The sequence below is a fragment of the Mastomys coucha genome, unplaced genomic scaffold, assembly GCF_008632895.1.
Source record: "Mastomys coucha isolate ucsf_1 unplaced genomic scaffold, UCSF_Mcou_1 pScaffold22, whole genome shotgun sequence".
In the NCBI taxonomy this organism is placed as follows: Eukaryota; Metazoa; Chordata; class Mammalia; order Rodentia; family Muridae; genus Mastomys; species Mastomys coucha.
In genome coordinates this window covers 23619278-23633622 of record NW_022196905.1, presented here as the reverse complement: position 1 = coordinate 23633622, position 14345 = coordinate 23619278, and the positions used below count along the sequence as shown (strand labels likewise).

The window sequence follows — 14345 nt, the reverse complement described above, 5'->3', positions numbered from 1 at the left end:
TGGTTATCTCTAGTGCTACCTGCCCTTGTTAAATCTGACTGGAGCCTGTCCTTCCTGTGATCCTGGTTTTGTTAGAACTCCTCAGAGTCAAGCTGTCTCTGTGATCCTGTGATTCTAGGATCCTGTGATTCTGGGCTTGTTAGAGCACCTGGGAGTGCAGCAGCTTCATCTGGGTGTTGTGGGACTGGCTACAGACCTTGCACCCAAGGTCTGCTCAGGACACCAGCCCAGAGAGACCGGAAGGTTTACCTTTATTTATATATTATTTCTTCATGTAGATCACAGATTCTGATCAAGTTATTTCCTATATTTATTTTTATTTTGCGTACATGTGAATGCCTGCATATATATGTGTGTGTGTGTGCACCACATGTGTATCTGGTGCCTGGAGAAGCCAGAAGGCAGCATTGGATTCCCTGGAAATGGAGTTACAGATGGTAGCGAGCTGCCATGTGGGTGCTGGGAGTTTAAGGCATTCTGGATTGTATAGCGAGTTCTAGGCCAGCCAGAACATAATAGCAAGATATTGTCAAGAAAAAATGAAAGGGATGGGAGAGATCCTTAGTTGCTACTTTTCCAGCTGACCTGGGTATGTTTGCCAGCACCCACGGGGTGGCTCACAACCATCTATAACTTTAGTCTCAGGAAATTCAATGGCCTCTTCTAGTCCCTGTCTTAGTTAGGATATATTGCTGTGAACAGACACCATGACCATGGCTTATAAAGGACAACATTTAATTGGGGCTGGTTTACAGGTTCAGATGTTCAGTCCATTATCATCAAGGTGGGAACATGGCAGCATCTAGGCAGACTCGATGCAGGAGGAGCTGAGAGTTCTACATCTTCATCTGAAGGCTGCTAGCAGAATACTGGCTTCCAGGCAGCTAGGATGAGGGTCTTAAAGCTCACACCCACAGTGGCACATCTACTCCCACGGGGCCACACCTACTATATAGTACCACTCCCTGGGCTGAGAGTAGACAAACTATAACAATCTGTAAATGCAGGTGGAGGGAGAGAAGGGGACCTGTCTACAGCATCTACAACTCAGTGGTTAGGAGCAGTGGCTCCTCTCTTATTAGAGAATCCTAGGTTTATTCTCACTATTCATGTGGTGCCTCACATCTAGTGTGTAATTCTAGTTCCAGGGGATCTCATGCCTCCTGCCTCTAAGGGCACCAGACACACAAGTGGTGCACAGACATACATGCAAGCAAAACATCCACACACATAAAAATTAAAATGATAAAACAGGGTCCTGCTTCTGCTATTGTGTCATTAATTCATTTGTAAGGGCAGAGCCTTTGTGACCTAACCCTCCCCAACCCACCTTTCAACACTCTCACTTAAGGGTTAAGTGTCAAATATGGATTTAGGGGTGCAGTCAAGCCATGGCACTTCACTTTTCCATATGTGTACATTTGTTGACTGAACAGATATTTTAAAAAAGATTTTTAGTGGACTATACACAGCAGTGAGCAGGAAACATCTGCCATCTAGGCCCCTATTCTACCAAAACTAGTCTTGAGATATCTTTGAAAGACTTTCGATGCCAGTTGTGAACACAGAGCAGTAGGAACTATGGGAAGATCATCTACAGCTGCTAAGACTTCAGTAAGCATGTAGGGACTAGGGGCTGGAGAGATGGCTCAGTGCTTAAGAGCAATGGCACTCTTTCAGAGGACCATGGCAAACACAGACATACATGCAAGTTAAAAAAAAAAAAAAAAGCACATGATAGGTAAGTAGGTAGGTAGGTAGGTAGGTAGGTCAGTAGTAGGTAGATAGATAGGTAGGTAGATAGATAAATGGTAGGTAGGTAGGTAGGTAGGTAGATAGATAGATAGATAGATAGATAAATGGTAGGTAGGTAGGTAGGTAGGTAGGTAGATAGATAGATAGATAGATAGATAGATAGATAGATAGATAGATAGACAGACAGACAGACAGACAGACAGATAATCAGTGAGTCAATCTAGCTACAGAGTGAGTTCCAGGACTGTCAGAGCTACATGGGGAAACCCTGTCTTGAAATTAAAAAAAAAAAAAAAAAAAAAAGCAGGGCTCTTCTGAGAGTGCAGAAGATGGATGGATCTGGTTGCCCCGGGACAGGCTGTGGGTCTGGGTTGTGTAGGGACAGTAGTCCTGACTGTTCTCACAGTACTCTTTCCTCCCTCTTTTGCAGTATTTAGGTCAGTTAACATCCATTCCTGGCTACCTGAACCCTTCCAGTAGGACGGAAATCCTGCATTTCATAGACAAGGCAAAGGTAACAGCCCCTCCTGAGTGTGCTTTTCTTTACTTAGCCTGGTTCAGCCCCTGGTCCCCCACCTTTGACCTCAGCCTGAGAGGGACGGCCCAGCTCTATCACTTTGTGGGTGTTCTTGACAAAGATGATTTCTTAGTCATCTTTAGACTTGGTTTTGGGCTGCTCCCCAAACTCAGTTAGAAGATATTCTAGATTTCCAGATACTGAAATCTGGATCCAGAAGAATTCTCCACATGATTCAAACATGTTGACATCCTTGGAGCGAGTGTCACTGTACTGAGGGAGCAGCACTTTTTGTCACCTCTCCTTGGGTTAGAACCAGTTGTGTGGACTATAGCCAGCACAGTGCTCTCTGAGGAGAGCTCATTACAGTGGCCCAGTGTTTCTGATGCCTGTGATTCTTTGCAGCGGTCCCACCAGCTTCCTGGGCACCTGACTCAGGAGCATGATGCTGTGCTCAGTCTGTCTGCCTACAATGTCAAGCTGGCCTGGAGGGACGGGGAGGACATTATCCTCAGGGTGCCCATCCACGATATCGCTGCTGTTTCCTATGTCCGAGATGATGCTGCACACCTGGTGGTCCTGAAAACAGGTATGGATTGGGGTGGGTGGTCTGGAGGTCCATGCCCTAAGGATCCCTGGTTTCCTGATGTTGAGGAGATGGCTTCTACAGCTCCAGGTTAGGCGCTGCCACCTATTGTGGCTGTAAATTAGATTTCCTGCCATGAGCTTCTGCCCCAGGGCCCCTATCACACTGAGGGCCTTTGGAAACTTGAGGAATACAATATTCAGGGTCAGTGTGTGTGCTCAGAGGCAGGTGGATCTCTGTGAGTTTGAGGCCTGGTCTATAAAGTGAGTTCCAGGACAGCTAGGGCTACATAGTGAGACCTTGTCTCAAAAACACTTGTCTTCAGGTGACTCCTCAGCCTCTGCTCCCCATAATTGATGTTGCCTCCACTGCTTAGGTACAGAAAGAAGGGTGGTGACCAAAACTGTAACAGGGACTTCTTCTAAGCCCAACCCACATCTGTCTTATTCTGTTTTGTGTTTGTTTGTTTGTTTTTAATGAGACAAGGTCTCTACATAGCCCTGGCTGTCTTAGAACTGGCGGAGATCTCCCTGCCTCTGCCTCCTGGTACTGGAGTTAAAGTGTGCCCTGCCACATCTAGCCTCCAGTCTACATTTTGAGCCCTAGTGTTTCCAAAGGTAGAACAGCAAAGACAGTTCCCCTGGCCCTGGTGCTGCCTCCTTGTTCAGACAGCAGGATGCTCCTTCCACTCGCTGTGCTCCTCCTCTGTGGGTGCTCACAGAGCCTGGCTTCCTTCACACTAGTGTATAAGCTTCTACAAGCTTCTGGGTGTCCACCCTAACATCTAAGCCAGTGAGAAATGAGGAGAGAACCTGCCCTACCTTTGTTGGCACAGGCACACTGGCCTAGGCTTGCTAGACTCACTGGTTGAGATGATCCCAAAGCCAGCCCTGGAGGGCTGGTGACTAGGCACAAGGGTCAGATGATGGTCTAGCCTTTTTCACATATGGGAAGAGTGTGTCTGGCTTTCGAGCTAGTAAAGGAGTTTTAACTGCTCTGCTGCCTGTCTGTGTAGAATGGCTCATTCCCTGGCCAGCACACTTACAAACCATATTTTCTCTTCTACAATTCATATGTCCCATACCACACACACTACATACACACAGTTGCATATATCACGCACCCATAGACTCGAATGCACTTGCCTGCCCAGCCCAATCACATTCACACACATATGTAGATACTTGTGGTAGATACTTGCTCTCGCACAGACGACAGTCCGGTTACCAAGTTCATCTAAAAAAGCTCCCCTTGAATTATTTAACTTACAGAGCGCAAAGGCTTATTTTTAGTTAAGATCTCACTCTAATCTCATCTGACCTGAAACTCACTCCTAGGTTCAGGGTAGCCTTGAACTTACAGCATTCTTGCCCCAGCTTTTTGAGTAATGAGACTATACAAGTGAGCCACCATTCTCAGCCTGCTACAAGGGGGAAAGGCCTGTCTGGTTCTTGGCTTCTGAGGTTCCAGTCTGTGATGAAGGGACTGTTGCTTCTAGGCTTTTGGTGCAGGTGGGGATTGCATGGCAGAACAAAGCTGCTTGCTGCTTGCTTCACTGCCAGAAAGCCCCAGAAGAGGAAGAGGATTGGCCTCCTTGGTTTCTTTTGATAGCATGCCCTGGTGACCAAAGCATTTCCTGAAAACTTCCTCACTTCCTGGTAGCCCCCCCACCCCCCCACCCCACCCCACCCAACCCCGCCAAGCCTTTGCCACTTATTTAGCATCCAATTCATAGTGCTTTGTTTTTCTTCTCAGAGTTTAGTGAGCCTATTTGTTTGATTCTAGGCATTGAATTAGGTTGAGCAGTATGAAATTGTCACTAGCTATTTTAATCTGTAAAAATGTCAGTTTAACATGACTCAAACTAGTACAGAGTATCTGACATGAATTACCTCAATTAGCATCTATAATCTACCTAAGAGGAGTCCATGAAACTGCTCACAAGTGGGTGAAGGTAGAGGGCCTTGAACTGGTTCCTTCTGGCTTTAGACCCCAGCCGCTCTGTCCACCATCACCAAGGTGATCCTCTGGCTGTTGACCCTCAGAGAAGAGAGGGGGGAGACTGGCTCCTGACCAGGTTCCTGAGGGTATTTTAAGCTGGTGTGGAGGAGAGGTCCCTATAGTTCTAATGCTGCAGGAATGTTTTTGTGCTTGAATCATTAGAATAAATTGTTAAGGAAAAGAAAATAGAGATTTTCCTCCATATAAGGAACATTCCAAAAACATGAGAAACAGTACTGAGATTCTGCTCCTCTCACCAGCAGAGAATGCATTCCTGTGTCCCAGGGCTGGCCTCATTTCAGCAGGAGCATATATGCATCCACTCGGATTCAGGCTTCTGGGCACATGGGCTGGTTTGGGTTTTGGCTTGTAGTTTCCCCACCCAAAGCCAGGCAGATGAATGGGTAACACTTGCTGGGCACCTCGATGTGGCAGGTGCCTGTGTGCCTCTTCTGTCCAGAAGGTTGCTGGTGTTTGAGGCAGTCTAATGTGGAGAGCTCAGGGTGCATTCACCTTGGAGAGTGGGTGAAACAGGGAGTCTATGTGTCTGCCAGAGTATTTTATGATGGAGGAGAGACAGGTGGCAGGTCTGAACTGGTGCATAAAGCAGCCTGTGTGGCTGTCTTGGTCTGCTACCCAGAGGGTAGAAGTGACATCCTCACAGATGGCACCTGGCTGGTACCCACACTTTACAGCTGCCTACTGAGGGCCAAGAAGCTAATATAAAATGTTAACAGAAATAGAAACAAATGAAATGACTTACAATAATTCATTCATAGTCTCTCTGTGTATGTGGGGGGTGGGGCATATGCATATACCAGCTGAGCTACATCCCTAGCCTTCTATTTTTTCTTAATTCATATTTATTTAATTTTTTTTTAATTTTTTTTATTTTATTTTATTTTATTTTTTTTTTGAGATAGTGTTTTGCTGAGGCTGGTCTTAAGCTCACTGGCTAGCCCAGGAAGGCCTTGAACTCATGATGATTTTGCTGCTCCTTGTCTCCCAAGCACTGGCATTGCAGGCATGCTCCATCATGCCTGGCTTTAGCAGTATATTTAGTTTGCCTCCTGTATCTAATATGTTGCTGAGAGCATGTGAACAATATGAAGATGACTGAGCTAGTTATTAATTGAAAAACAATCAAGCCCTGAGTGTGATTTAGCCTGTGCTGCATGGTGTTTATACTCAGAAGTTCAGCGATCAGTGACTGTTGTAAGGAAGCTGTTGTCCCAGGATCTCACTGGTAGCTCATAGCCATTGTCTGCACTCCCACCTCCGTCTGGCTGAAGCCTGTCTCTGCCTGTGTTCCCAGGGCTGTGGCTAAGGCCTCATGTTTCTCCACTTTTGCCTTCTGCACACACCCAAGGAGAGTGACAACAGGGCTACCTCTAAACTTAGTGTACAGTCCCAGCGCCCTTCCCAGGCTCTCAGAGCCCTGCTCCCTGGACAACTCTGGAACCACAGTGCATTTTCTGTGTATATATTTTGTGTACAGTGTGAGGATGTAGCCTTGGGCCTTGTCCTTATCCACAGGGAGGCCATTCAGAGGCTCTCAGGTCCCTCACTTTAGTTTACCCATCTGCAGGAAAAGAGTGCCTTGGGCCCTAACCTCCTTGAGGCGTGGACCCCTGTTGGGATTATTTGTAGTCTGTTAAATTGAGTTGTGTGAGTTCCTGCCTTTCTGTAGCTCTAAGCATGAGTACCAGCTGGCATGGTTTGGCACACAGTAGAGTGTGAAGATGAGTGCTTAGGTGCCCTGCACCTCTCACAATCTAGTTTTGTTTGGAAGGACTAGGGGCTGGATTTTATTTATTGATTTATTTTTAACTAAATATTTTTATTTTATACACGTACGCACACACAATGTTGTGGTGAACACGTGTGCCATGGCATGCATGTAGGGGTCAGAGGACAGCTTGGTGGAGTTGCTTTTCTTCTTCCACCATGACTGGGCTCCCGGGGATGGAGCTCAGGTTGTCAACTTTGTATGGCAAGTGCTTTCCCACTGAGGCATATCACAGGCCCCTCAGGAGTGAATGTTCCTGCTGCCCTTGTGCCTGCCCTCCATGCACTGCACTAACCTGATGTGTTTACTTCTCAGCCCAGGACCCAGGCATCTCTCCCAGCCAAAGTCTGTGTGCAGAAAGTTCTAGAGGCCTCAGCGCAGGTTCCTTGTCAGAAAGTGCAGTGGGGCCAGTAGAGGCATGTTGCCTGGTCATCATGGCCACAGAGAGCAAGGTGAGACCTCCCTGTTGTGGATCAGAGTTATCCACAGCCTCTACCTCTCCGTAGTCCAAGCCTTGCCCAAGACCTAGCTCACACCCTGGTCCTGCCTGTGATCAGAGGCTGCCTTGCCTCTGGCCCAGCCCTACCCAAGACCCGACCCAGCACAGTTCTTCATGCCCCCCTTATAACCCTAGCCCTAGCCAGCCCTTCCTTCAGCTCTGTCTAGCACTATTTCACATATTGTCCCTTCCCACTGTTTCTCCCTGACCAAGCTCTACCTGATCAATATCCCCACACTCCCAGGCTCCAGAGGGCACCTCCTATATCTAGATCTACCTCACTCTCCTCTGCCAGCCTTGCCCATAGGCTCTCTCTTGGCTAGTCCCCTAGCACCATCCCTGAGATGGTCAGTAGAGCATTTGCTTACCTGATGCCTCTCCCCACCCTCACACTGACTGACAGTGATGGCTACAGGTATGGTGACCTGTATACCACACCCGCCTGGTGCTCCAAACAAAGTTAGCATTTCCTCAGCACATGGGCAGTCACAGCGGCACAAAGGGGAGCCATGGAGCCTCAGGAATCACTTGACATCTTCCACGTAGTTTTTGCTTCTTACTGTCATTGCCTAGTGGTGACTGTACCTAAACATCCTCTGGCCCACCTCACTTAGCCTATGCGATAGTGACGCTCTCAGTCAAATACTTTGTTGTGGGCAGCTACCCATGCACTGTAGAGTGTTGAGCAATGTCCCCAGGACTATCACAGATAACAATTCTGGACAAAATTAACCCTCTAAAGAAGCCCTGTTTTAAACAGCACACTATTATATAATGACATCACTTCTTTTGGAAATGTCTCTAAGGTCAGAAGTGAGACCAGGGTGTCTTCTCTCTCTTACTTGGGCTTAGATGGAAATTTTGAACATTTATGACCAGTTAGAGGAAAAGGAGGCAAAGCTGATGCCAACACCCATGGTCTCCAGATGTGTGTGAAGCCCCACTGGGCCATAGTCTCTTCTCAGGCATTGTTTCTATTTCATGATAACCCTTTGGGCTGTGAGAGGCACTGGGCCCTTTGATTCTGGTCTGCTCCCCATTTATATTTGTGGTGCCTCTGAGACATTATGGGTACCCTAGAGACTGTGGAAAAGTTCTGTCTGCAGCTTTAGCCATTGAGGACAACTGTTAATCACTCACTGTAGGTTGCTGCTGAAGAGCTGTGCTCCCTGCTCAGCCAGGTCTTCCAGATTGTTTACACGGAGTCCACCATTGACTTTCTGGACCGAGCAATATTTGATGGGGCCTCCACACCTACCCACCACCTGTCACTGCACAGCGGTATGTTGACTGGAAGTGGGGCGGGGTAGGGGTTATAAGCAGTTCTTCTGGAAACATAGGCTCACAGACAGGATGCTGAGGAGCTGGTAGGTGGGGCATGCTTTGGGGACCCTCCGTTTTGGTGTACCCGAGAAGCTCTCAGTATATGGTCCCTTGCATGACCGCAGGCAGACTGCTTAAAGTTGTTCTGGCTTTGTGAAAGGCCGAGATCAGGAAACTGGAGAGTGGCAGGAAAAGCTGGAGGACCAGCACCTCTGCACCACCATGAGAGCTAGCTGTAGTGCTGTGCAGACCTCCTGTTAGTCTGTAGATACTTCCTGTCTGGGTGTGGTGACATACCTATTATCCTCGAACCCAGGAGATAGAGGCAGGAGAATTGCTACAAGTTTGAGACCAGCCTGGGTTACATAGCCAGACCCAGTTTTAAAATAGCACACTTCTTACATGAGTTACTTTTCTCATTGCTGTACCTAAATGCCTAACAAGGTGCAGTTAAGTAAGGGAGGGATGGTCTATGGTGGGGAAAGCCACAGCTGGAGCGGAAGTCATGGTGGCAGGGGTCAGAAGGTTCTATGGCATCCATAGTTGGGAAAACCAGGAGGGAGAAGAGCAAGTGGGGCTAGTCTGTAACAAACACATCAAAGCTAGTGAGCCCTTCCCTCAGTGAGGCTCCACAGCTTTCTCACACAGTGCCACCAGTTAGGGACTAAACCCATGATGAGTGTTGAAACAACCTATGGGAAATAGTTCACATTCAAACCAATTGCCAAAGGCTCCTCCCAGCATGCTCATGGCAGTCAAGTGATGCAAAATTAATTATTTCTGACTTCAAAGTCCCTGTGGTCCTTAACAGTCCCAGTACTGTTCAAAAGTCCAGTCTCTCCCAAGAACACACAACAGACCTTTACCTATAAAGACCAACCACCCCAAACCAGGTGATGTACTTTGAATCCACTTCCAGGGCACAGTGGCACAGGGTGAACATTTTCCCTCCAGAAGGAAGGATGGAGCAGACCAAGGAAAGATGATGATCTGTAAGACCAAAACCAAGTGGGAAGCACCAGATCCTGCAGCCCGCGTCTGGGGCACATGTGGGATTGTCCTGGCTCCAAGGGGCAGGTAGCCCTGCCCTCTGGCTCTTTTGTCTGCAGCTCACAGCCCCTTTGCTGGGGTGGCTACAATCAGTGATGTAGCTTTCTTTGACAGTCATGCCTTAGTTTTGGCCTCTGCAGCATCCCGAGGTCTGTGCTGCGACGTAGGCTTTACCTTCACAGCCCCACACAGTGGCAAACTTGTAGGATTCTGACCCTACTGAATGTTGCTTGACTTTAGCAGCTTTCTGGAACCATGGAATATGATGCCATGGCCCCTCAGTCTTGCATTTTTCATGCCAATATCACCAATACCATGTAGACAGTACTGTCAAGTTGTATCCTAGCTCTTGGACCTCATGGACCACAGTGGCAACAGCATACACTGTTGGGTAATTGTTTTCAAGGAGCAGGAAGCCCCTTCAGCTTTATTTGAGGTCTTCCTGTACTCCTGGATAGAGTGGTGAGCAGTAATGTCACTGAAGCCTAGTGCTGTCCCACCTTGAAATTTCCTGCTAAATAAATACATTAGTTCAGGACACTAATGTACAGCAGAGTACTACCAGCTTCTTTACCAGGATGTAACATGAGTGGCCTCTAACCTAGTTCCCGATCCTGAAATGTATGAGTATGAGCACAGTTTTCATCCTGTGCATTTCTGTCACCATTTTGGTTTTCCAAACTGCTATCAGAGTGTCCCATTAAGCCCTAAGTTCTAGACTCTTCCACATTCCTCCTACAGGCCAGTTTCAAAGGCCTACGAACCACACACTCAGGCTTCTCTCTGCAAAGGCCCAACTCCAGATACTATAATCTGTTAGTGTTCATTAGGGAACAAACCCCCTAGACTGAATATACACTACAAGGAGATTCATTGGATCCCCACACAGCACAGGCCGGGTGGTCCAGCAGTAGCCGTCTGCTCACTGGAAAGGCTGAACTCAGTGTCTGCTCAGTCTGTGGTGCTGGCTGAGGTTGTCATGATGAGGAATAGCTCAACATGGCTTCCATGTGTGTCAGTGGAAGGCGAGGCCATCGAGAAAGGCAGAGATGTACATGTGGTGAAGATTAAGGAGGCCTCTAGAACAGTGGCTCTCAACCTCTGTGTCTTTTGCATTTTTTGCACAGATGACTCTTCCACGAAGGTGGACATGAAGGACAGTTACGACGCTGACGCCAGCACTTTGTGAGTACATGCACTGAGCTCGTGATCAAATGCTGGATCTTATGTGTCTGCTGTCTAGCTCGACCCTACAAGTTCTCTTCAGCACCAGAGTTCAGTATCCCTGATGTCCACTTCTAGCCCCTGCCAGTCCTTTCTCGTCCCTACCTTCTTTGGTCTCCAGAAGTGACCTTGGAAAGGCAAAAACTGGTGGTGCCTTGCACCCTTCCAAAGCCTGTTAGCCCGGACTGTGCATTCTCCCAGTCTTCCTGACCCTTTTTTGCTGTCTGTCAGCTCTGGCCAGGCCTTCTGTCCTAGCTCTCCCTTCCTTTGCCCATGGCCCATCTGAGAGTCATTTCACTGGGTCTCACTCAGGTCCACTAAGGTTGGCTGAGTCCTGGGATCTCCTTCATCTCCATATGTGGCTTATACCCAAGCAGTTCTTCCTTAGTCAGTGTCCTTTGCTTGTATTTGTGAGCAGGACAACAGGTCCCAGCCAACACCAGGCACATGAGGTTGGGTTGTGAGGGGCCCACCCACATTGTACCTTGTGCCTTTGCAGTTGCTTCCCGGACTCTGGGGATGTGGGAGGCCTGCCGCCCTTGCCCTTCTGCATGCAGACGTCACCCCATAGCAAAACTGTCAGTGAGAGTGAGCTGAGTACCAGCGCCACGGAACTGCTACAGGACTACATGCTCACGGTAGGCAGCCGCCTCATTCCTTGCCTGGTTATACCATTTGGTCTTTAAGGCCTGCATTGGTGCTAGGCTGTTTGGTCTGGACCATGCTGGTACTGATTAGAAACAGCAGCTCTAGCCTGGGCAGTGGTGGTGCATGCCTTTAATCCCAGCACTTGGGAGGCAGAGGCAGGGGGATTTCTGAGTTCCAGGACAGCCAGGGTTACACAGAGAAACCCTGTCTCGAAAAAACTTAAAAAAAAAAAAAAAGAAAGAAAGAAAGAAAAGAAAAGCAGCAGCTCTCTTGGTACCTAGGCCTGATGCCTCTGTCTTTGAAGTCAGCCTTCTGGATCTGTGTACCCCCAGGTCATGTATGTACCCTTGCTGTTCCGTACAGACCTAGCTTCATTCCCTTTAGCCTTACTGAGGACCCTTTTGTTTCAAGACAGCAGATCTGTACTTGTCCTGGTTCACTGTGGCATCGTCTGTCCTGATGACAAGATGCATGGTTGGCATTCTGATTCTACAGCAGGTCCATGCTAAGCCCTCCTTACTCTGCACTTCTGTTCCCTCACAGTTACGTACCAAGCTGTCGTCACAGGAGATCCAGCAGTTTGCAGCTCTGCTACATGAATACCGCAATGGGGCCTCTATCCATGAGTTTTGCATCAGCCTGCGGCAGCTCTATGGGGACAGCCGCAAGTTCCTGCTGCTTGGTGAGTGGGGCTCGGGAGGGCTGCTGGTCCCCTCTGGGAATGTACAGAGTCCAGAGGGGAAGAGTTCCATCACGTGTGTCTCATCAAAGCTTGGCTGAGGCTGTAGGACAGACATAGGTACTTGGAAGGGCCCTTTACCCTTCTCACTTTTCTCAGAACTAGATGGGCTCTGCCAGGAAGTATGAGAAGGGTCCTGAGACTGAGTCTAAGCAGAACCCATCAAATCAATATTGTGCTGCTGGAAAGAGTCAGGGGGCTCTTTATGGGGGTATCTTTGTCAATGGGTTTGGGGGAGCATGTAGAAATTTGTTGAGTGGAGAAGCAAAGTCACCATCTAGATAGAAGGACCCATCTTTGTACAAGACACCCGAAGCACCTGGTGCGTTCTTCAGAGCCACTGCTACATCAGCCTCACACCTGGAATGAAAGAGCCCAGTGAACTGGCAGCAGCACACTGAAAGCTTTGAGGTTCTTCCCTGTGCTCTCAATAAACCAGGGGATCTTGTTTTATATTGGCCTGGTGAGCATCAGCTGTCTGCCTGAGGCTGTCTTTGGTTGAGAAGGACTGGAGACTAAACTTACAAGAGTCTAGTCTTAGCACCTCAATCCCTGTAGGATCCGGTACCCAGCAAGGCTCACGTTCCAGGTCCCTGGCATCCAGCCCAGAATGCACATTCAGAAGCTTGAAGCCAGCTCCTTCCCATTTTGTTCTCTGCTGCCTCTGTGCCAGAAATGGCAATAGAGCTAGGCATGATAGGACCCAGCCATAATTTGAGCATGTAGGAGATGGAGTCAGGAGGATAACAAGTTCAAGATTAGCTTTGAGCTAGACTCTCAGATAAAGTAGGTTGGAAGAGAGTTGAAAGCAGTGGGTACCTGCTGCTTATAGTCCTGCATCAGGCAGGCAGTTCTGTTAGCCTCTAGGCCTCTCTACCACCTCCTGGCCCCCACCTAAGCAGGCTATTGTAGGAGTACAGAGTCTCATGCTGGCCTCAAACTCTCTGTGTAGGAGAGGGTAACCTTGAGCGCCTTACTTTCTGTTTCCTGTGTTCTGTAATTAATTTAAGTGATATGTTGAGGTTCTCTTAGAGGCTCCACCCCAGGAGAGTGCTGTCTGTAAACTCATCTGATGCATCCATGAAACCCTTATCCTGTCTGGGTGGGCCCAGCCTGTCTGCCCACATCAAGGTTCTAGGATTCTGAGATACTGGTCTTCCTGAGTAGGACTGGTTTTGGCATGAGTCCTGGCTCTGAGGACAGACCTCAGTGCCAATGGCTTTGTGGCTTTTGCATTCTGTCCTATTAGATAGGGGCTTCAAAGGTCCTAGACCCTTGGCTGAAGCCATGCCTCAAAGCCAAAGAGGGTGAGATTGACAAATGACAAGCTATTCATAGCTGGAGCCCTTGTCAGTCAGATTTAATTAAACCTGGCTCCAGGGCACAGCTTATGTGGTGTGGGGGTCCTGAGCCTCCACTGAGGTGTCACTGGGGGTTGTATGTTGGCAGGTCTGAGGCCCTTCATACCCGAGAAGGACAGTCAGCACTTTGAAAACTTTCTGGAGACGATTGGCGTGAAAGACGGCCGTGGCATCATCACTGACAGCTTTGGCAGGCATCGCCGTGCCCTGAGCACCACGTCCACATCCACCACCAATGGGAACAGGACCACAGGCAGCCCTGATGACCGCTCTGCACCCTCAGAGGGGGATGAGTGGGACCGCATGATTTCGGACATCAGTAGTGATATTGAAGCTCTAGGCTGTAGCATGGACCAGGACTCAGCGTGAAGGAGCAGGACAGCATACACTTGTCTCACACAGCCATCCCAGGCCTTCCTGGGAGGAGGGCCCAGACCTGAGTGCCAGCCCTTCCCAGCTTGGAGCTAAGGAGGGGCTGCAGACAAAGGTGGCTCCGGTGGCCAGGTCCTCTACTGTGAAGGAGTGAAGAGCTGCCACAGGACATGTGCCCCAACACAGGGCAGAAGCCTCTGTGCCTCTTCCTCAGGGCTCAGCAATGCCTGTAGCATATCCCCACTTGGGGAGGGCCGGGTGCAGCTGGCAGGGAGAGCCAGTCCTGCCGGCCTGGCCCTGGACAGCTGATATTTGCACATGACTTTCCTCTTATACTTCTCAGAGACCTTAAAAAGAAGTTTACTGCAATGTGAATAATTTAATCTCCAGTTGTCAAGCATTTTTTTTTCTATTCCAATTGGTTGAAAGCCAAGTCATCACAAGTGGGGAGGGGTCTATTCTGGCTCCTGTTTACTTGACC

General features: G+C 48.7%; 1 protein-coding gene across 4 annotated transcripts in view; it reads left to right on the top strand.

The window, feature by feature from the left end:
• The window catches only part of Ccm2 (CCM2 scaffold protein), a 50556-nt gene extending 36303 nt beyond the window's left edge, over positions 1-14253 (top strand). For all 4 annotated transcript variants that reach the window (XM_031339570.1, XM_031339567.1, XM_031339568.1 and 1 more), the window contains 8 exons: positions 2186-2269; positions 2678-2861; positions 6964-7100; positions 8293-8428; positions 10648-10705; positions 11244-11382; positions 11936-12074; positions 13581-14253. In XM_031339570.1, coding sequence (XP_031195430.1) covers positions 2186-2269; positions 2678-2861; positions 6964-7100; positions 8293-8428; positions 10648-10705; positions 11244-11382; positions 11936-12074; positions 13581-13861 — 1158 coding nt within the window. In that variant the 3' untranslated portion in view covers positions 13862-14253. The remainder of the gene's footprint in view (positions 1-2185; positions 2270-2677; positions 2862-6963; positions 7101-8292; positions 8429-10647; positions 10706-11243; positions 11383-11935; positions 12075-13580) is intronic.
• The last annotated feature ends 92 nt before the right edge of the window (positions 14254-14345 follow it).